Source organism: Zootoca vivipara, chromosome 15 (genome assembly GCF_965207765.1).
Source record: "Zootoca vivipara chromosome 15, rZooViv2.hap1.1, whole genome shotgun sequence".
In the NCBI taxonomy this organism is placed as follows: domain Eukaryota; kingdom Metazoa; phylum Chordata; class Lepidosauria; order Squamata; family Lacertidae; genus Zootoca; species Zootoca vivipara.
Genome location: NC_142598.1, coordinates 33,720,958 through 33,742,437, shown reverse-complemented (window position 1 = coordinate 33,742,437; position 21,480 = coordinate 33,720,958). Strand labels below are relative to the sequence as shown.

General features: G+C 40.3%; 1 protein-coding gene across 5 annotated transcripts in view; it reads right to left on the bottom strand.

Annotated features, from left to right (window-relative positions):
* The window catches only part of PTPRD (protein tyrosine phosphatase receptor type D), a 370,596-nt gene that overhangs the window by 129,167 nt on the left and 219,949 nt on the right, over positions 1-21,480 (bottom strand). For 3 of the 5 annotated variants that reach the window (XM_088659060.1, XM_060268731.2, XM_035140525.3), the window contains exons 6-13: positions 20,607-20,717; positions 16,833-17,102; positions 15,288-15,869; positions 12,470-12,603; positions 10,717-10,861; positions 7,559-7,864; positions 6,538-6,731; positions 3,071-3,097 (exon numbers count right to left, since the gene is read on the bottom strand). In XM_088659060.1, coding sequence (XP_088515186.1) covers positions 3,071-3,097; positions 6,538-6,731; positions 7,559-7,864; positions 10,717-10,861; positions 12,470-12,603; positions 15,288-15,869; positions 16,833-17,102; positions 20,607-20,717 — 1,769 coding nt within the window. The remainder of the gene's footprint in view (positions 1-3,070; positions 3,098-6,537; positions 6,732-7,558; positions 7,865-10,716; positions 10,862-12,469; positions 12,604-15,287; positions 15,870-16,832; positions 17,103-20,606; positions 20,718-21,480) is intronic. The other 2 variants (XM_060268732.2, XM_035140530.3) reach the window with 1 other exon arrangement.

Sequence of the window (21,480 nt, the reverse complement as noted above, 5' to 3'; positions counted from 1 at the left end):
CCTGAGAACCCTACTTGCACTCCAACTTCTAAAGCTGTTTTATACCGTGCTATTTTTCTAGAAAAAGAGAGTGAGAGAACTCACCATGAACACCTCCCTTGTTCTCTTAGAATGGCAATGGTGCCCCCCTGAGAGATGCCAGAACTGAGTTCCAGTGAGTTTCGGCTGGAAAAAGGCCTGATTTTATGTAATATATGAAGGTTGCATTCATATGCACTGTTCCCAGAAGTAAGCCCAACTACTTCCGAGTAAAGCATGCATAGGACTCCACTGCACTCTTGTAACCCACCTCACATATATAAGGAATGAAGTTCCATTGAAATCAGAGTGGCTTACTTCTGACAAAACATTCTGAGGCTTGTCCTCTAGCTACTATGAACATTTATTTAATGTAAGCCCAACTAAATGTAACAGGGATTTTATATATATATATATATATAAAAGTTAATATGCACAGGATTGTACATTAGAAAGCCTTTTTTTTACTGATTAAAAATAAAATACAGTGGTACCTCTGGATGTGAACAGGATCCGTTCCAGAGCCCCGTTCGCAACCAGAGCAGTGCGCACCTGGAACGCTGACTCTGCGCATGCTCGCCGCACGATTCTGCGCTTCTGCGCATGCACATGATGTCATTCGGTGTGTCTGCGCATGAGTGAATCACCAAACCCAGAAGTAACCCGTTCCGGTACCTCCGGGTTCAGCGCGTTTGTATCCCGTGGTGTACGCAACCCGTAGCGAACGTAACCAGAGGTATGACTGGATATACACTTTTATTAAAGTAGTGTTTATAAAGTGGCATTCAGTATAAGAGTAATTTGTTCTCTATAATCTGAAAGAGCCATTAAACATAATTTGAAAATTTGGTTTCAATGGAACAAGAGAAAATGGAAAAGGCATTTAGTATTGAATACAATGTGTTGTGGGTTTTTAAATAAACAAAAGGGGATGAAGATTAAAGCATGTTTGAAACTGGCTCTGAGGGCAGGTTGAGAAAGTTATAAATCAGTAACAATCAAATTGCTAATTACTGAGGAAAGGATCATAAAGTGAACAGAAGTGGGAACTAATGGCGTTTAATTTACAGACTAGGTATCAAGAGTATGATCCAGTCAAAATTAAGCCTTTTAAGTCCCACTGATTTCTATATATGTGCTTAACACGCTCCCACTGAAACCAATGGGACATAATTTGCAATGTAAGAAAGCATGTTCTTAGTTCTTTCTTACTTCCAATTAGTAAACCCTATATGCACTTTTTTCAACGCTAATAAAAATGGTGAAGTTGGGTTGCAAATGGCGTTTCATGTATGGATGGCAGAGTTTGCAAACAGATTTGTTATTAAACAGAATGGCTATAAAATGAATAGCTCAATAAACTCAGAGTGCCCTTGTGTGGAGACTTCCCATACATCAGTAGAGCTCTGGTTTATTCCTGATTCCACCTACCATGGACAGCACACTTGGCTGTTACCATCAGCAGAAGCCTCTTTTCTTCCCCTTAAACCCAGTTGTGTTGCTTATGTGCAAAGGGCTGAAAATAGGGATTTTTGGGTCATGTGACAATCACCTATATATCGACACTGTGTTCCCCCTAGGAGTAGATTGAGTCCTTTCTGTAAAAAGTATGACTTAGCCTCAGAAATACTGTACTTATCCGTCTATAAGATGCCCCCATATATGACACCCCCTATTTGGGGGGGACTCAAATTTAAGAAAATGGGAGGAGATGGCACAGAGTTGTTGAGCTTTTTTTGCGGAGGATTGCCCAGAGTTCTAGAGCTTTTTTTAGATGGGAATGCCAAAAATTGCTCACCCGCACGCATCGCGAAATCCGCCTCCTCCCATCTGCCCCATCGCCAGCAGAAGCTGCCAATCACCCACCCAACTCCCGAAGCGTCAGCCAATCAACACTACCCATTGATGCAGCAACCAATAACATGCACAATAGCCGCTGACATCCACAGCAGCAACCAATCAAACATCCACCCTATGCACTACCCATGTATAAGACGACCCCCACTTTTTAGCACAATGTTTAAAGAAAAAATATAGTCTTATACATGGAAAAGTACGGTAGGTTGTTTGAGATTTGTAAAACGCTCATGTATGTGTAGAATCTATGAGTGCAATCACCCAGTGAGATAACAACAACAAAATTGCCGTATTAACGGGTAATAAAAATGGGCTGAATAATATGCATCTGAAAAACGCAATCAAAGGTCTTCAGACTTGGGCATTCGGTCATTCTATGAATAACCCTATCAAGCATATGGATTTAATCCTATGGGACAACACATCTCTTCCCAGTTAAATGCTTTTTTTTCAAAGATTGAACATGGCAGACTGAATCAGAACAAATACTGAATTATCCACAAGAAAACAATGTGTGTGGATACTCAACATCAGTTCACTGACTGACGACATTTCATCAAATGGAGAGAGGAAACTAGAATGTAGATCCACCCTCAGTTTCAGGGGCTTCAGTTACAAGTGGGAGAGACAGTATGGGCAGGGGAAAGAGTACAGATAAATGGAGATGATGGAATCTTAGTTAATAATGATGGAAGTGATATCTGCAACAAAGCTGTTTAAACATCCCTGGCACACAGCCAGTACCAATGTATATTTTCACAAATATACATTTAATATGATGTATCAATAATGGAAATGGGCACCACGTTAGCTGGTAAAAAATAAATAAATAATTTTGTTTTATAACAAATCCTGAGTGCATTGGGACCTGAGGGTGCAAAGTTATCAAGCAAATGGGAATGATTACATGTTTTGTGTTATTTTAAGAATAGTTTACTGGAGCGCGCTGTGAGGTAAAGTTAGTGACAGTCACTGAACGGACGAGTATGCAAATTCAACACACTTAGGAAAAAACCAGCACTACGCCAAACCAAAAGGAAAGAAAAAAGAAGGCAGAAAAATCCAAATGCCGTAGATGATGAAATAAGATGTTAATCCATGCACATGTGCAAACAACCAAATGTTTGAAAAACAAAGATTAAAGCAGAGAAAAAGCCACCACACTTTTTTGATTGGCCAGTCAGTTTTTACTCACATGTTCAGTAGTATCATCATATTCCCACTAATTGAGAGTAAAGGATTTTGGGAAGAAAAACAGAAGAGATAAGGAGATATTTGTAGCCTGGCTGAGGCAACTTTATTCTTAGGACAGAAAAAAAGAATCATAAAAACTAGCTTGCAAAAAAATCAGCCTGGATTTAGCTCCTTAAAAAAGCAGCGAGACTTGTTGCCAAAATTGTAAATAAGTAACAGACTCTCCTCCTTCTAGGAAAGTAGAGATCCCAGTCTGGAGTGCTTTTATTATTTCATAGTAATGTTTCATGACTGCATTAATTTGAGCTGCTGATATGTAATGAAAGGCTACATTTTGTTTAATCACATGCTACTAAGCCATATTCATTTTCATTTCTATTTTACCTTGTCAAAATTAATTCAGTGCACCTGTTTAGATTAATAGAGGCAATTTATATGTACTTGAGACTTCATGTCAGTAATGAGACCCTATGACCAACAGCACATATTCTCTGCTCCTTCTATCATCTAAAAATGGAATCTGACTTTAGCCAGCCCCCCCCCCCCTTGGCGGAAAAAAATGTTCAAGAAGGACACAACACGACCATATTGTTCTTCCTTTTAAAAAAAAACACATCATTGCAGATTCACAATGAAGCAAAGGCAGGAATAGTTTGTTCTAATGGTGCTAAAACATTGGTGAGAATAAGGAAAGGGGCTAGCACGTTCAGAAATCATTTAAGGAACACATCAGCAAAATAGAAGTGATTTATATCTCCACAGGGGGGAAAAGTTACTGTTCCTCCTTGAATATACTGTAGTTATCATAAATTGTTTCCATCTAAACTGTTTAGAGCATAATATCTGATGATTATGTCTATTGCCATGTTTTCATCCAGAATCAATCTTAAATGGAATACTTTTGTGGGATACATAGTTTATGATACCAGCACAAAGAATTTCAAGCTCATAAAGCACATAGAGATAATTAAAATCCTATATTTTTGAAGCTTCCTTAATGTGAACAAATCTATTCACTCAGAACATAAATTCTCTATTATCTGTTACAATTTGTGTGAGAGAAAAATAAGCAGTTTTACACTTTCACTACAACACACCAAGAATATCTGTAATGATATTGAATCTAGACATCACTTGTTAGTAGGTCAATTTTCATTTAAACCACAGTCCTCTGTGTTTAATGTATGTAATTGAGTTCAAAACCTATAATACCAAACTCTAGCTGATACTGCCCCTTGATCCAACCAAAATGATTTATTTCAACGGAAGGGATTTAAACAAACGCTTAGCTTTAATTATTTGAAATTAATGGGACTTAAAATGCTTAACTTCAGTTGGGCCTTGCTCACTGAGGTAGTGACAAATTAATGCAACAACAGGACCCAGATAAAATAAAAAATTCCTACTGATGCAATTCCTGGAAACAGGTTAGAACAGGCACCCCCAAACTTCGGCCCTCCAGATGTTTTGGACTACAATTCCCATCTTCCCTGACCACTGGTCCTGTTAGCGAGGGATCATGGGAGTTGTAGGCCAAAACATCTGGAGGGCCGCAGTTTGGGGATGCCTGGGTTAGAATATTCCTGCCAGTCACAGGAAAAATACATGAAATGTTAACTAATAGTCATGCATTGAGAAACATCTTATTTCCCTTTGTATCACATGAATGTAAAATAAGAGGAAAGTAGATGCAATTTATCATGCTTATCAAATACACAACAGATATAGTTCCCAGTCTAAAAATCCTTTATGTGAGGCTATCCCACCCAAATGGGGAACTGGCACTGTCTCTTCTGTTAGTACCAAAGTCAATGGAAGCACTGAAAGTTCAAAATCTGCATTTCAGGTGCAACTGCACATCTTTAGAAATGGTGGTTTCACCCCAATGCAGTGTGACTACTTCATACAGATTGCTGCAGATCCAGAATGGTGAATTATTTATAGGAATATAATCAAGTTTCAGAGGTAGGTAAAAATAAACGCAAAGGACCCCTGGATGGTTAAATCCAGTCAAAGGTGACTATGGGGTTGCGGCGCTCATCTCGTTTTCAGGCCAAGGGAGCCGGTGTTTGTCCACAGACAGCTTTCCGGGTCATGTGGCCAGCAGGACTAAACCTCTTCTGGTGCAATGGGACACCGTGATGGAAGCCAGAGTGCATAGAAATGCTGTTTACCTTCCTGCCACATTTATCTATCTACTCGCAGTGGCGTGCTTTCGAGCTGCTAGGTTGGCAGGAGCTGGGACAGAGCAATGGGAGCTCACCCTGTTATGGGGATTTGAACCGCCAAGAAGCTCAGTGGTTTAGACCACAGCGCCACCCACAGTTTAGTTGCTTAGAGCATGGTGCTGATAATGCCAAGGCTGTAGGTTCGATCCCTCTATGGGGAAATGCACATTCCTGCTTTGCAGGGGGTTGGATTAGATCAGGCATCCCCAAACTTTGGCCCTCCAGATGTTTTGGACTACAATTCCCATCTTCCCTGACCACTGGTCCTGTTAGCTAGGGATCATGGGAGTTGTAGGCCAAAACATCTGGAGGACCGCAGTTTGGGGATGCCTGGATTAGATGGTCCTCAGCATCCTTTCTAACTCTATGATTCTATGAATTCTATAAATGCCTGTTGGCTTCTGAAATATTCAGGGCACTCTGTGGCAATAACCTATTGCAGGGGTGGCCAACTCCCAAGACACTACGATCTACTCACAGAGTTAAAAACTGCCAGTGATCTACCCCCTTTTGGGGGTTCAAGTTGTTGGGCTTTTTTTAGGGAGGAGGAAAGCCCATTTTTAAGGGGTGCAGGGCAAAAATGCTGAGCTTTTCTTTGGGGGGGGCAATGTTGTTGAGCTTATTTGGGGGGAGCCAGTGATCTACCAGTGATCTACCAGAGACTTCCAGTGATCTATCGGTAGATCACGATCTACCTGTTGGACGTGCCTGACCTATTGGTTTGCGGTTCAAAATAGAAGACATAATTATACAGTGGTGCCTCGCTAGACGAATGCCCTGTAAGATGAATTTTTCGCTTAACGAAAAGATCTTTCAAGCGGAGGTTGCCTCGCAAGACGAATTCATTTTGTGAAAAAATTAGTCTAGCGCAGACATCCCCAAACTGCGGCCCTCCAGATGTTTTGGCCTACAACTCCCATGATCCCTAGCTAACAGGACCAGTGGTCGGGAAAGATGGGAATTGTAGTCCAAAACATCTGGACGGCCGAAGTTTGGGGGTGCCTGGTCTAGCGAATCATGGTTTCCCATAGGAATGCATTGAAATTCAATTAATGCGTTCCTATGCGCAAAAAATAAAAATAAAATTCCAATGCATTCCTATGGGATTCGCTAGACGAATTTTTCGCAAAACGAATTGACTCACAGAACGAATTAAATTTGTCTAGCGAGGCACCACTGTACTACTAAATACAACATTATCGTTTTTTGTTATGTGAATTGACAGAATATGTTTAATTACCTGTGCATCAGCCAACATGATATCCTTCAGCATGGGTTGCCCCCTGGGCTCTCCGTTTTCCATTTTCACATAATGCACCTGGTACCCTCGGATTTGACCATGCTGCTTATTGGGCACTGGTGAACGCCACAACACTTTAACAGCTGTAGAGTTGACAGCCTCTACCTCGACTTTGCGAGGAGGACCACTAGGAACTGGAACACATCAGTGGATAAAAGAAGAATTACAGGTACTTGTCCAAAACAACCAGTGTCTTTTTTTTTCTTGTCTTTTTCCTTTTCTTTTTTAAAGTGCAGACCCACTAATCCTTCCTCGAAGAATACAAATGAAATCACCCAACAATTCTGCTCTACAATTTCAGTGAAAAGATCAAAAACCATGACTGATGCAAAAATGGAAGAAAAAAGAGTATTAGAGAAATAGAAAAAACATGTAAAAACGCACAAAAGCCAAGGAAGATGCTTTGAGACTCAAAGCATTGAAGTACAAAGAAGTAATTTAGTAATCAAAATAATAAAAACCAAGAAGACTTTTAAAATGTTGCTTGTTTTCTGATTTTGTTTATTTTTTATTTTTTAAGTGGAGGGAAAAAAGATAAGGGGAAGGGGTGCAATCTTCAGTGTTCAGATATGAAAGAGGGTCAGCATCCAAAATATTTTTTTTAAAAAGGGAGCAGCATCAGTTTTCCAAAAGAGAAACGCTTTAAGGGTTACTCTTAAAGAAAGAGCAAAAATCAGAAGAGCGAAAAAGTAAGAAAGAAAAGGAGGGGGGAATCTTCAAATAGAAGAAAAATATACATGCTTACAAGGGGCAAAACTTTATAAAGTGTGATTCTTCTGCGCATATATTTCAAAGCAAAAACAAAACAAATGCAAATGCAAGCATTTGTGTTTAAAATATTTCGTAAAACTCATCATGGGTCAAAAAAGATGAGCAGAGGGGGGAAACGGAATAATCTTAGACCATACAAAGACAGCAGATTGAGAGAGAGAGTCAAACTGACGTGTTGGATGAAACATACCATCTTCATCTGTTCGGATCAACACAGATTCACTCTCTGGGCCAGGTCCAACATCAGTGTGGGCTGTCACAGAAATCCGATATTCAGTCCATTTTTCCAACTGTTCCAAAAGGTACTGTGATGTGTCCGGAGCAATTCCCAAAATTTCGTGGGGCTTGTCATCTTCTCCATCAATTCCAGTGTACTTGATGGAGTAGAAAGTGATAATTCCATTCTGTTTTTCCACTGGCGGAGGCTGCCAACTTACCAAAATACTAGTGGAGCTGGGGCTGTTGCAACTAATGTCTTGAGGAGGAGCTGATGGCTCTAATTTCAGTAGTGGGTTAAAGGAGGATTTGAGTGTGAAAGAACAGAAGTGGTTTGAAGGAAAAGGAAAAGGAATGAACAAAAGGAAAAGAAAAAAAGAAAATAAATAACGAAGGGAAAAACCAAGGGCAAATAAAAATCGCAAACTTAAAAACAGAAACTTGAGATAATCTTATGAGCCTTGGCTTATTAAAAGTGAACCAACTGAAAATGAATTAACTAAAAGGTGGAAAGGGATGTAGGGGGAAATACATGAAAATGAGCCTCAATATATTGTTACCTACCTGTGATTAAAATTTCTTCTTGAAATAAAAACATCAAACATGATACTTCTTTGTGTCTACTACCTAAGCTTTTATATTGTACGCTTGCTGGTTGATCTGTTATTTATAAGGTTTTTTTTCTTTAAATATATATATATTTTGGCATGTCTGACAAAATAGCCAGTCTATTATACACTATGTTTTAGATAGATAGATAGATAAATAGATCATATATCATATATCATATATCTAGATCATATATCTATCTATAGCCAGTCATTTATACACTGTCTTATAGATAGATATCTATATCTTATATATATATATATATATATATATATATATATATATATATATATATAATTATATATGAAGTGCCATGAAGAAAAGAATCAGAACTATTTTGAAACTCAAGCGCATCTAATAGACATAAAATAAAACCATCACACACCACTCCACTTCTCCCCCTAGCCCACTCCACTCTTTTTCTTTTCTTTTTTACGACTGCAGTGGCCTGGAACAAGTGTACAGTGGTACCTCTACTTACGAATTTAATGCGTTCCGAATGCACATTCGTAAGTCGAAAAAAATTGTAAGTCGAATCCCATAGGAATGCATTGGGAGAAAAAAACCCTATCTAAAAATTCATAAGTAGAAAAAAATCCTATCTAAACCACATTCAAGATGGCGGACGGAGCTCCATTCGTAAGTAGAAACATTCGTAAGTAGAGGTACCACTGTACTACAATTAAGGTTCAAATCAAAAGTATTTATTTCAAACATCAATTGTAGCCAAAAACACTGTAAAGCATGCAGAATCAATAAGGGGATTATGCTAATCTTAGACAAAGGTTTACCTACCATGGAAAAGTGACAGGGCTGATGATTCTGACTGCAACTTGTACTTACCCCTAGGTCCAGCATCTCTTTTATATTTTAGCTCCTCTTGGAGAAACCTCGGCTAGCAAAGAATTAAAGTCTACCAGCGATTTCATAATACATACAAACTAACACCAACCCACGGCCACACACAATACACAAACAGCTAATATGGAAGTTTGCCTAAGCAAAACCAGTGTGGAGATTTCTAATGAAATCTTACGATTCACTTTACTTAAGCAAAAGTTAAATTCATTTGACATAGAACCAAAACGCATGGCCACAGTAGTTTAGAAGCAAATCTGGTGAAAATCTTAATACATTCATCTCTTTGGGGTACAAATCCTATCAACACAGTAATAATAATAATAGATTTTCCTCCAGTTGTATACACAGAAATCACTTTTTTAAAAAATCCCGTTTTATATTTAAAATATTTGGGGAAATTGGGAACCTTGACCTCTTTCACATGCATTACTTAGAAGTCCCACTGATCTCAATCTGTCTCCTCAAGCCCTTTTTGCATCTCTTTCCCAGGTAGCAACACAGAAAAGATTTTTATTTTCTCGTAATTCCTCCCTCTGAGACTTAAAAAAAAAATACATTTCCTAAACATCTTTTTAAACTTTTAAAACTCAAAGTGAAGGATGAGCGATCCACCTTTGTCTGTCTCAGTTGCTTCTGAGGATTCCAAAAACATATTGGCTGCGTCTATATTTCACTATCGACTGTGGTTACGTTGGCAAGCCTTTACCCTCCCACCTCTGTGTGGCCACAGGGAGATGAGAAACTTTTGTTTCTATTTTTGATTAACTGCTGCTTGCAATTTTGTCCGAAAGCTGTGGTTAATCGTAACGGTTTTTTTCCGATTAAACAAGCTAGCTTGATCACACTTGGGCTTGAGGTTGGCTATCTTCAACAGAGCCTACTTAAGATCAGCCACAGTTTAGGATTTAGGCACAACACAAAACGTCGTTTGAATGTTATTTATTTATTTAAACAGTTTATATACCCCTTAAGTACAGTAGTCTCTAACTGTTTTATAAAGATACAATGCAAAAATAAAAATAAGAAATCAGCTAAAACTATGAAATTAAGCTTCAATTAAAATGACTTGCTGGAATAAAATAGTCTTCAGTAGCTGCTGTAAGTTCAGGAAGGAGGGGGCCTGTTTGACCTCAACTGGAAGGGAGCTCCATAAATTTGGGCTCACAATACTAAATATGAGTTGTCCATCCAAGCCACGGGGGGGGGGCACTATTGAGACTCCCCATAAAACCCCAGTGATCAAGCAGGGATATAAGGAACTAGGCAATCTTTGATGTATCCTAGACCCAATCTGTAAAAAGCCTTGAATCTGGCTCAATGTTGTATTTTAAAGCAGAAACAAAAGCTTTCAATTTCCTCAGTTATACTAGAGGAATGTCAAGAGGTGGGTGTGCAAACCCAAGACTTGCACAGATTCATAGCTGTATGATAAACAATGTATGAATGCAGCCTTTGTCTCGTGTCAGGGGCTGGGGGTATCATATTACTCTTCTAAGAAAACACTATGCTTATAGTTCTTCAAAGTGTATTGACCTGCATGTTTTTAGTTAAGTTTTCTCTATGTAGCCATAACTGAAACATAATAGGATTTCACTCACTTGCCAACTAGCTTGTCAACAAGTATAAAGAAGAGAAATGAAGTAATCAAGGAAAGACACCTACTTGACTGCATTGTTCTAGCTGATATTTCTGCCGTTGAAGCACCGAGGCCTTGTGGAGAGCGAGCAGACAGGCGGAAGTAATACAAACTATTTGGTTTTAGGCCTTGCAAGTGGTATGTTGTAGCTGGATCAATGGAAATCCGCTGCTAAAGGGGAAGTCGGAAAAGGGGAAATGAATTTAAATCTAGATCTTTGGGTCTTCGCTTCTAAAGAATTTCTAATACTTCATCTCAAAAATTCTATTCAGACGTAAGAACCAGGTCACCTCTGCTACCACGGTGCGGTTACAGCTCCAGGCACAAGTCATTGCATGTGGAATAGCTTCATTACACTAAATCCCAACTTTCCAGAACTGTACCTTACTGGTAAGTGGTTGGTGCCAGAATGGGATCCTCTCCATGCAAAGCTGGCTGATCTACATCAGGCAGAGGGAATCTCTGCTTCGCATGCTAAAGTAGTGATTCTCATTTGGCCTGAAAGACATGTTTGTTTCTCAGGCACACTCACCCACCCTACACCTGACATCACATGCCATCAGATGTGGGCCGGGTAAAGCAGCAACTCCAAAGGAAGAATCAGGAGCCCTAAAGTGTGCTCCCTATTATTCCTTTGCACACAGGACTTGCATTTTGTGCCCCCACTCAAATTGGCTGCACTCGGAGGCTCCCAAGCGGAGCCGACTCCTACCACCACTGGGGTTGGTATTTGGGGCTGGATTTAAATTCTGTGCCAAATACAAGCCCTCTGGAATCAGCTCCCAATTGGAGCTCAAAAATAGAGCTGATTGGTGCAAAGGAAAATGCATCCTTTGCCTGCACAGCCTGGAAACCAAAGCATGTGGGCCGATGAACATGCAATCTACAAAGAGATGGCCCCACCCATCTGTCTAAGCCAGGCATCCCCAAACTTTGGCCCTCCAGATGTTTTGGACTACAATTCCCATCATCCCTGACCACTGGTCTTGTTAGCTAGGGATCATGGGAGTTGTAGGCCAAAACATCTGGAGGGCCGCAGTTTGGGGATGCCTGGTCTAAGCAATCAGTCCATGGAGGCTAGAGGATGTCAGAAAAAAAAAGAACAAAAACTTTTTTTTTACCAATATCTTACTTCTGTTTCTAAGCCAACACTAAAATATGTATCAGTACAGTTATACTTGTACAGTGGAACCTTGCTTTTCAAGCATCTCGGAAGCCGAACATTTCGGAAGCCGAAAGCTGAAAACTCAGAAGTAATTGCTTCCATTTTCAAATGCGCCTCCAAAGTTGAATGGCTTCCGCTGTGTGTTTTTCTTTTTTCTCAATGGATTTTGCCAACCACCCATTGCTCCTCAGCTTTTGAACGTTTCAGAAGTTGACCGGTCTTCTGGAACGGATTACGTTCAAAAACTGAGGTTCTACTGTATTTGTTACAGAACTCAAGATGGCCACTTATGGAAGGATAGACTCTTGGAATTACAGCAGACAGCTTAGACAAACCATAGTTAAGGTTTTTGAAGGGGCTATAGTTAGACAAACAGAACAGAACATGGCACTGTCTTTACTCCTTACAGTATAAATTTGAACATCTGGAATCAGAGCACATTTAGGGTTGTAGAAAAGATAACTCAGGCTACAATCCCATGTGCATTGAATGGGGCATACATCCGAATAAACAAGCAACTGGGTAACCTTCAACTAACACGAGGCTGACTACCTGTCTATCAACTTTCAAGGGCTTTAAAATGTGTTTCAAAGGCATAAAGCTAGTTCACTTACCTCTTCTCCATGCTCTCCGTCTTTGTAAACAAGATCATAGTTGGAGATTGTGTCAGACCGTGGAGGGGTCCAAGAAAGGAGTATGCTTGTTTCGGATTCAGGTTCAGCTTTGAAGTTCAATGGCTGCCCTGGGACTGATGCAGGAGGACACAATATCAACATTCAGTAGGTACATTTACTGGAGGCAGCAGGGGAAATTAAGAGTTGTTTCCTGCAATTATAGACTCCATGCAGACCACCACTTTCAGGTTTAGGTTTCTATTGAAGACCCGCTAATGGAAACAGCCAAGTTTCATTTCTAGTAGCCTCACCTTCCCAAGAGCATTCCAAACATGCATTCTAACCATGTCACTTTCTGTTTGCTCAGCTGGGAATTAATCACCCAGATAGTCCTGTTCTTTATTGAAGTTAATACTGTTGCTCGAGCGGCCTTTCTTTACACTGTCAACATACTGTTTACCAGACAAAATGTGTCTGCACATTGCTCTGATCCAGCAGAGCCACTCAAGTTGTCACAGTACTCTATATACATGACAAACAGGAATAATATGAACTTCTCTGTGTCTTAGCCATATAAACCATCCCCTGAGCCTCCCTGTTTCCTTACTAAAGGTAAATGCAAGTTTGCGCTTACTGCTTAGACATTGATAGGAGAAAACATGACCTACTATGCTAGGAGGCAGAGGGAAAACCCAGCTCTTCTCCACACATTTGGCAATTAAACGCTGTAAAGCGGGGATAAGAGACCGATGTTCCCACGCTACCAAAATCCTATGGGCTATTTTAATCATAATCTCATAGGAGCAGACCGTCTCTCTTTAAAAGTTTGTGATATGAAAGGAGTGCAGTAAATAGGTAAAAAAGGTAAAGGTGAAGGACCCCTGACAGTTAAGTCCAGTTGCGAACGACTCTGGGGTTGTGGCACTCATCTCGCTTTACAGGCCGAGGGAGCTGACGTTTGTCCGCAGACAGTTTTTCCGGGTCATGTGGCCCGCATGACTAAGCCACTTCTGGTGAAACCAGAGCAGTGCACGGAAATGCCATTTACCTTCCTGCCAGAGCGGTACCTATTTATCTACTTGCACTTTGATGTGCTCTCAAACTGCTAGGTGGGCAGGAGCTGGGACCGAACAACGGGAGCGCACCCCGTTGTGGGGATTCAAAACACCAGCCTTCTGATCGGCAAGCCCTAGGCTCAGTGGTTTAGAACACAGCGCCACCCACGTCCCTAGTAAATAGTAAATAGGTACTTGGTCACAAAAGAAGACTAACGGCCTCAGTCCAGTATACCTGAAGGAGCGTCTCCACCTACATCGTTCTGCCCGGACACTGAGCTCCAGTGCCGAGGGCCTTCTGGCGGTTCCCTCGCTGCAAGGAGCCAGGCAGAGGGCCTTCTCGGTAGTGGCACCCGCCCTGTGGAACGCCCTCCCACGAGATGTCAAAGAGAAAAACAACTACCAGACTTTTAGAGGACATCTGAAGGCAGCCCTGTTTAGGGAAGCTTTTAATGTTTAATAAATTATTGTATTTTAACATTTCTGTTGTAAGCAGCCCAGAGTGGTTGGGGAAACCCAGCCAGATGGGTGAGGTATAAATAATAAATTATTATTATTATTATTATTGAGGAAAGAGGATCCAGTTACCTGCCCCATGAACAAACATAGGGCTTGCTCGTTCCATATTTGCTTCATATACTGATGGGACCTAGAGCAGGCATAGGCAAACTCGGCCCTCCAGGTGTTTTGCTAACAGGACCAGTAGTCAGGGATGATGGGAATTGTAGTCTCAAAACATCTGGAGGGCCAAGTTTGCCTATGCCTGCACTAGAAAATGGCCCTTAAAAAAAGCCTTAATTATATTTCTGTATAGCTTACAATTAAAATATCAGTGTATCAACAGTTACTTTTGCAAGGACTGGTATACAATATTGGACTCTACTGGTAAAATGGGAGATTCAAATACTGACTCAACCATGAAGGGTACTGAGGTCTTGACAAAGTTATTATCTGTAAGGATTACTGTAAGTATGCAGTATACTGTAGGTATAAACTTGATTCATGTATGTCACACGCAACTACCTGGAGAGTGGTAGGGTAAGAATAACAGACCATGAACCACTGTCCTGTTTTTTTACTACTTTAATGTGCTGCTTTAAAAAAATGTTTTTAATCTGTTGAGTCTCCCCATGAGAGCTGTGATCAGACTGGATAGGCAGTAAGGACAGGGCATTGTGTGTGTGTGTGTGTGTGTGTGTGTGTGTGTGTGCGCGCGCGTGTGTGCGTGCGTGCGTGTGTGTATCCCTGACATGCACAAGTACATAATTTTCATTTTCATTTTAACATGGCAGGGACGTTGTATCCCAAGGAAGTTATATTCAGTGCAGAACTTTCCTTTTTCTTTAGATATTTGTCCTGTGAGGTCATTTATCATTACAAAAGCAGAATATGGAAATGGAGCTCCTGAAGGAACTTGAGAACACATCAACAATATATAACCACGTAATTAACATACAAATGGAAATAGCGAACAAATGAAGTTTCAGAGAGGCTGTTCATAGCATAAGAACTGTTAACGCTATGTACAATCCACAAAAATGTCAAAACTATTCATTACTGGGTAAACTTCACGGTAAAGTCAGAAAACGTAGATCCCCAACCCAACTCACAGCTTAGCCATCTGGATTTAGAATATGCTTTTTAAACACCTTTCCTGGATTCATCTATAATATGTACCTTTCACTTTATTGCTTAGAACCGACAGATACCAACCCTCCCACCCCAGCCGTACCGGTGAGAACTTTCTGGAGTTTTCCTCTTACCTCCTGTCTGAGTGATGACTTGAATGTCACTAGAAAGAGGCCCATCGCCAACTGAGGTAAAAGCCAGAACTTTCACAGAGTAAGTTTTCTGCGGTATTAGATTCCCAATGGTGGTTATATGGCTGTCGGCCACATTGTGTTTCAACCAGCTGTTGACATGTTGGGAGGGGTCCATGGTGTAATAAACTCTGTAGCCTTGTATTTGTCCGTTGGGTTCCTCGGGTTCTTCCCACTGCACCAGTATTGTGGTTGAGCTCAACATGCGGGCTTGTACATTGCGTGGTGCGCTAGATGGTGCTTGCTCCGAGGTCCGCGTTGATACCGGTTCACTGGGTGGCCCCCGCCCAATGTTGTTGACAGCAACAACTCTGAACTCATACTCGGAATAAGGACTTAAACCAGCGACACTGTATCGAGTTGTGGCGACTCCATCAATTTCCTTATAGAGCTCCTCAGAGTTTTTAGGTTTATGCTGAATTATGTAGTAAGACACTGGCTCGGGGTTTCCAGAATCCCATGTCAAAGTAATGCTTGTTGCTGTGCTTTCTGTTACAACAGGAGTTCCTGGAGGTTTAGGTAAGGCTGCAAGAAAATAAAAGACAATTGATTCAATGGGCAGAAAATTAAACCACAGCACCCTGACTAGGTTTAAAATAAAAATAAAAAAATGAATAGCAATACGGTTTGGTGAAGGGCCACGTACAATTCAAAACAGAACACTGCTTTATTCAAGTACAGTGGTACCTCTACTTATGAATAACTCTACTTTCTACATTCTGCATCTTGGATGCAGTTTTAGATAGGATTTTTTCTACTTACGCATTTTTAGATAAGGTTGCTTCGACTTGCGAATTTTTTCTCCCAATGCATTCCTATGGGATTTGACTTACAATTTTTTTTCTACTTACGAATGTGCGTTCGGAACGCTTTAAATTCGTAAGTAGAGGTACCACTGTATTGCCGAAAACAAAAACAAAATATTATGGAAAAAGCATTTTGTTGCGACAATAATTTGACTAAACAAGCCTCTGATCTGCTTGCCATTTTAGAGTCAATGCTAATTGAAACAACCCCTGTGTTGCAGACTTGAGTCTAAATACAAAAAAAAAGAGGCAACACGTCGACCAATTCCAACTGGCGAAATATATATTTATTTTTATATATTTGTAACCCCTGCAGCAGGGGTTACATATGTGTATGACCCCTGTTCCACAGATTGTATACAAACACTAAGTTAAAAAACTGAAGAAGACCAAACCGAAACAGTATGATTACCTTGGATCACTGTCATCGCATGTCGTTATAGTTTATAAAGATAAAAATAGATATATATTTCGCCCGTTGGAATTGGTCGACGCGTTGCCTCTTTTTTTTTGTATTTAGACTCAAGTCTGCAACACAGGGGTTGTTTCAATTAGCATTGACTCTAAAATGGCAAGCAGATCAGAGGCTTTGGGACTTTTCCTTCATATGCAGAAAATTTGGGTTGCCATGGTAAAGATTTATCTCTTTATTTATTTTTGAAGTAGATTGTATGCCCCTTACCTTTGACAGTTATCTGTGCTATTGCTTCTATAACACCAAGAGTAGACATGGCAACACAAGTGTAATTTGCAGATTGTCTGACGTCATTAAGCTCCAGGACATTCCTTCCTATTGGCATGTCATCTTCCGGGGTAAGATCTTCTGCTCCCAGCATCCATTTCACATATGGCATTGGAGACCCCACAGCAACACAGGTGATGTTAACACTCCCTCCGGGCATAATTTCATGGTTGGTGGGTGGGATCGAGAACCTCGGTGGGACCCGGCGAACTGGAATAAAACACACATAAAGCTAATAACCCATACAAAAATGGGGAACATAGATCTTGCACAAAATATTACATGCATTTATAGATACAGTTTCAACTATTAATTGCTACAGTACTTATATATGCCGAAAATAAATTATAGACCAGACAGGTATATTGTCTGTACATATTTGTTTACATTTATTCATCAATATCTTTAACCACATTCATACAAAGATCCCCCCCCCAGACCTAGTAGGGCCTCACAATTAACTAACTATATACTAACAATACACCAAACACCATGCAAAAGATACACACACATACATACACACACATATATATGCATGTATATTCTGTCTGCATATGTATACATATATATGCACAGAAGAAAACCGGAGAGTCGACAGCATGCTTGAGTTGAGTATCAAAACCAACTTCAAAGCTGCACACTTCCAGCTGATGTGACGAAATGTGCTGCAACACATTGTCACATCACAGCCCTGGAACACATCACCTACGGTACACGGAAAATGCAATTCTGATTTGCTGTCAGACTCAAAAAGTGGATGCAGCCTCAAGACCTCACACTAACACTGAAACAGACATGGGAGATATATATATATATTTATATATAGTCACAGGAGAAGAAACAAAGCAAAGCCAGTATGAGAACTGGTTTTTGGTCATGCAGGCAAGCAAATGACAAGAGTCTATAGGGAATCATGCTTAGGGAGGGAATGATAGGAGAGAGAGAAAATGTATAGGGAAACAAAAACAATTAAAAGGAAAGGGGAAGGAAACATACTGGGATAGAGAATATAGATTATTTTTTTAAAATGTGAAGGCAAGATAGTTTAAAAGAAACAGGGATATTAAGAGGTTAGGACAGGGAATAGGAGGATATTTGTTTAAGCCTGGGATTATTATGAAGCAAGTATACAGTGGCAGGGAAGGAGCAGAACATTAAAACATTCCGGGTTCCATGGTGTTCACACAGAGGGGGAAGCAAAATAAGCTGCTAGGATTAATAATACTACTAAAAGCAGCTCTACGTGTACAAAACGAGGGACAGTGATATCTAAACTATTTAGCAGCAGGGCATTGCATTAACAGAGCAGTTAATATTTAAGAAAACACAACACTGAGAAAATTACCAGGCAATAACAGATCAGTGTTCCTGCTTCAAATATTCTCTGTGTGTGTATGTGTGTGTGTGCATGTCAAGAGGCAACAGAGGCTTGCGTTTCCATTGCACAAAATACGCCGTGCTTTACGTGGGCCTTCAAAACAAGGATGTCTTTGAGTCAGCGAAATAAACAAACCGATACGTAAATAAATGGCTACGGTCCTGGCCAGAGAACGTTAGTCATAATTCATGTCCCATTGAAATCAATGGGAGGTAGGTTAGTGGTAATTAAATTCCTCCGCTGAAGTTAATGGCGGGGGCGGGTGGGGAATGGCTTAGCGTTATACGCCGACAAGTGTGATTTAAGCGCAGTGAACTTTCGTTGGATTAAGGGACAACGAATACAAAGTGATCATTTCATTACCCTTTGCGCTGAATTGAGATAAATTTCTAGAGTTTCGATAGGGGCTTAAAGTGATGGCCTCGTGAGTGAATGGGATTGGCATAGGGAGGACAAAGAGCGAAACATGCCTTCAGCAGCCAATCAACCGAGGTCACACAAAGCAAGTGAGGGGCAATGCAGAATTTGTAGTACTGAAAGAAAACGAAAAACGGGGGGAGGGAACTTAGGAGAAATATTAGTCTTCATGCTTGGGCTGCTTGCTTATAGGAGCGTCTGCTGGAATTCATTCCTGTATCAGCAGGCATTAACAACAGAAACCAAAGGGAAATAAAATTGAAGAAGGAAAAGAAGATAAAAAAGAAGAAGAAGAAGCAGGAACACTGACCAGATTGACAACTCCTTGAAGTACTAAGCGTGTTACTGGCTTGTCATGCACCCAGACTCTCTCCCTCTGTCTACATGCACAACGATACCAGCACACATTAGAAGCCATGACCGGGGCATTCTCTGCTTAAACATAACACCAACTTAAAAATAAAAAGGCCACAATGCAGCTACATTCATTTCATTTGTATTCTTTGTTATTGGTTTAATTAATAGTTTTGTAAGGTGGGTAAAAAAGTAAAAAACACACCAACCTTCTCGCAGCTCTGAGGGATGTAGGGGGTTTGATGCAGAACACAATGAAATGAGGAAAGGAGAAAAACAAGGGAAACACAGAGAGAGTAAAAAGGCCATATCAAGGCTTTCAACGGCTACTTGAACAACTTTTACTTGTTCTAATCAAACCTTCCTACCTCAGCTCTGACCGTAAGCAATTTCTCGCAGCTATCGCGTTATTAGAAACTAGCATCATTTGAGTGGGGAAAGGGTATCCCTTCAGGTCATAACGGCACACATGCCTCATGCAAGAAACACTACTTCGAAAGGAAAAGGACCAGATAGCTTCCTAAGGAGGCCAAAATAACCTCCGAACCCTTTCTAGTCAGAAAGCTAAATCATAAAAGTTTTGTACAGCGTTCCCCACACCAAAGTAATGAGCTCACAGCTGTATGAACCAAAATCTTCCTCCATCTTTTCCCCCTCCCCTTCTCCTTCCAAACCACCCTTTCTCTTTGCAGGGAGACGGGATTTTTTGTGTAAATTATACAGAAAGGGGTGCTCTCATTTCAGAGCCAGACCCTGAAAACTGCACCAGAAAGGAAGCACTTTAAATATATAAAACTAGAAGAGAATGCTTCCATTGGTTTTAAAAGCAATCATGCCTGTTACCCTTACACAAATATACTTTTTATGAATTTATTCTCCCAATTCATATCTATGAAAGAATCAAATCTGTCTGCACCCCTCCCCCCTTTTAAAATATACAAAGAACAGCCAGTTCATTACAGCAGTGCCAGGGATTACATATTACTGATAAAACTTCAATTTAAGAAAAAAAGTATGTATGTATTATATTTATAGCTCTAAGAAACTATGCTTAAAGAAACAGAGAAGGAAGGCCACACCACTGTCCTCTTCGGCAAGAATTTCCAAGCTAAGAACTTTTCCTTTTCAGCTCAGAAGCGGAGGTCATGTGGGTACAACACACCTCAGCACCCTGAGTTTCAATTAGAGCTAAATTAGTTGCACAGCAAGCAATCACATTAGGAATTATAAACCAAAGAAAGGAGAAGAGGAAAACCCAAAAACAAATGCAACGCTCAGGTCAATAGTCAATGCAGGAAAAAGTAGAAGTCAAGATGTAAAAATGTAAGCATACTTACAAACCTTAAGTCCACAGAGGTGGATTGGACTCAAAGGTGCCTTTATTCATATTCCTCCCCTCGTCAAATTCATACTCTAAGCCTTTTTTCCAATGTTTATTTGACTCCCCCCCCAACCCTTTGTCCAGATACTTCGCTTATTACTGTAGTTATGGCATAGACCCCAAGAGTAACTTAACGCCCCTTGTGCCTGAATGAATTGTAGATGCCAGGGTTTGTCATTCCTACCTCTGACATATAGATTAGCAGGGGCAGAATACCGTGTCCCCGCACTGTTGGTTGCAACACACTCATATTTGCCTTGGTCAGATTCTTCGCTCAGTTCGATTTGGAGGGCACCTGTAAGGATATAAAATACATTGCCAAAGAGACTGTCAATGAAGGGTTTTTTTCAGCTCCCAACGACACACCGCTTAATAATAATGAAAAGCCCTGTATGCGGAGGTCCACTCAACGTCGCTTCATTTTCTCGCTACAGTGGCACAGGCAAAAATAAATAAATTATGATGTGATGAAAAAAACAAAGAGATTATTTTTTTCACACCATCAATGCTAGCACAGGAAAACAATCTGCATTTGGCAAACATATTTTCTAGCACAATACACTGTTTTCTCCTAGACTATTAAAATGAAGATGGGTGAGACTGCTTCAAGGAAATATGGCTTTAAAATAAAACATTAGGTCATAGGGTTGTCACTGTTTAGCTGATTAGATTATTTATTTATTTATTTGCGCAGCAAAAGCAATACAAAAGGTGGCACTCGGCAAAAAGAAGAAAAAAGAAGAAGAAAAAAGTGAGAAGATGGGTTTCAAGAAAGTCTTCCGCTGAAGAAGGCCAAAAATGTGCAGCGAGTACAAAAAAGGGGCTGCTTAAAGTGAAAAAAGAAACAAATTAGTCATTTATAGTAATCAAAATATTCCTTTAAAGAAACAAAACTCCCTTAAAGACATGCAGATTGGTAAGAAAAAGAAAGACATTTCGCCACAACTTACAATCTTTTTAGTGCATTTGCTGAAAAACAAGAGCAGTTGAATTAGGAGGCAAAAAAAATGTTAAAAAGCAGGGGCCAAGCCAACAAGGAAGAAGCAACCAATCACTGC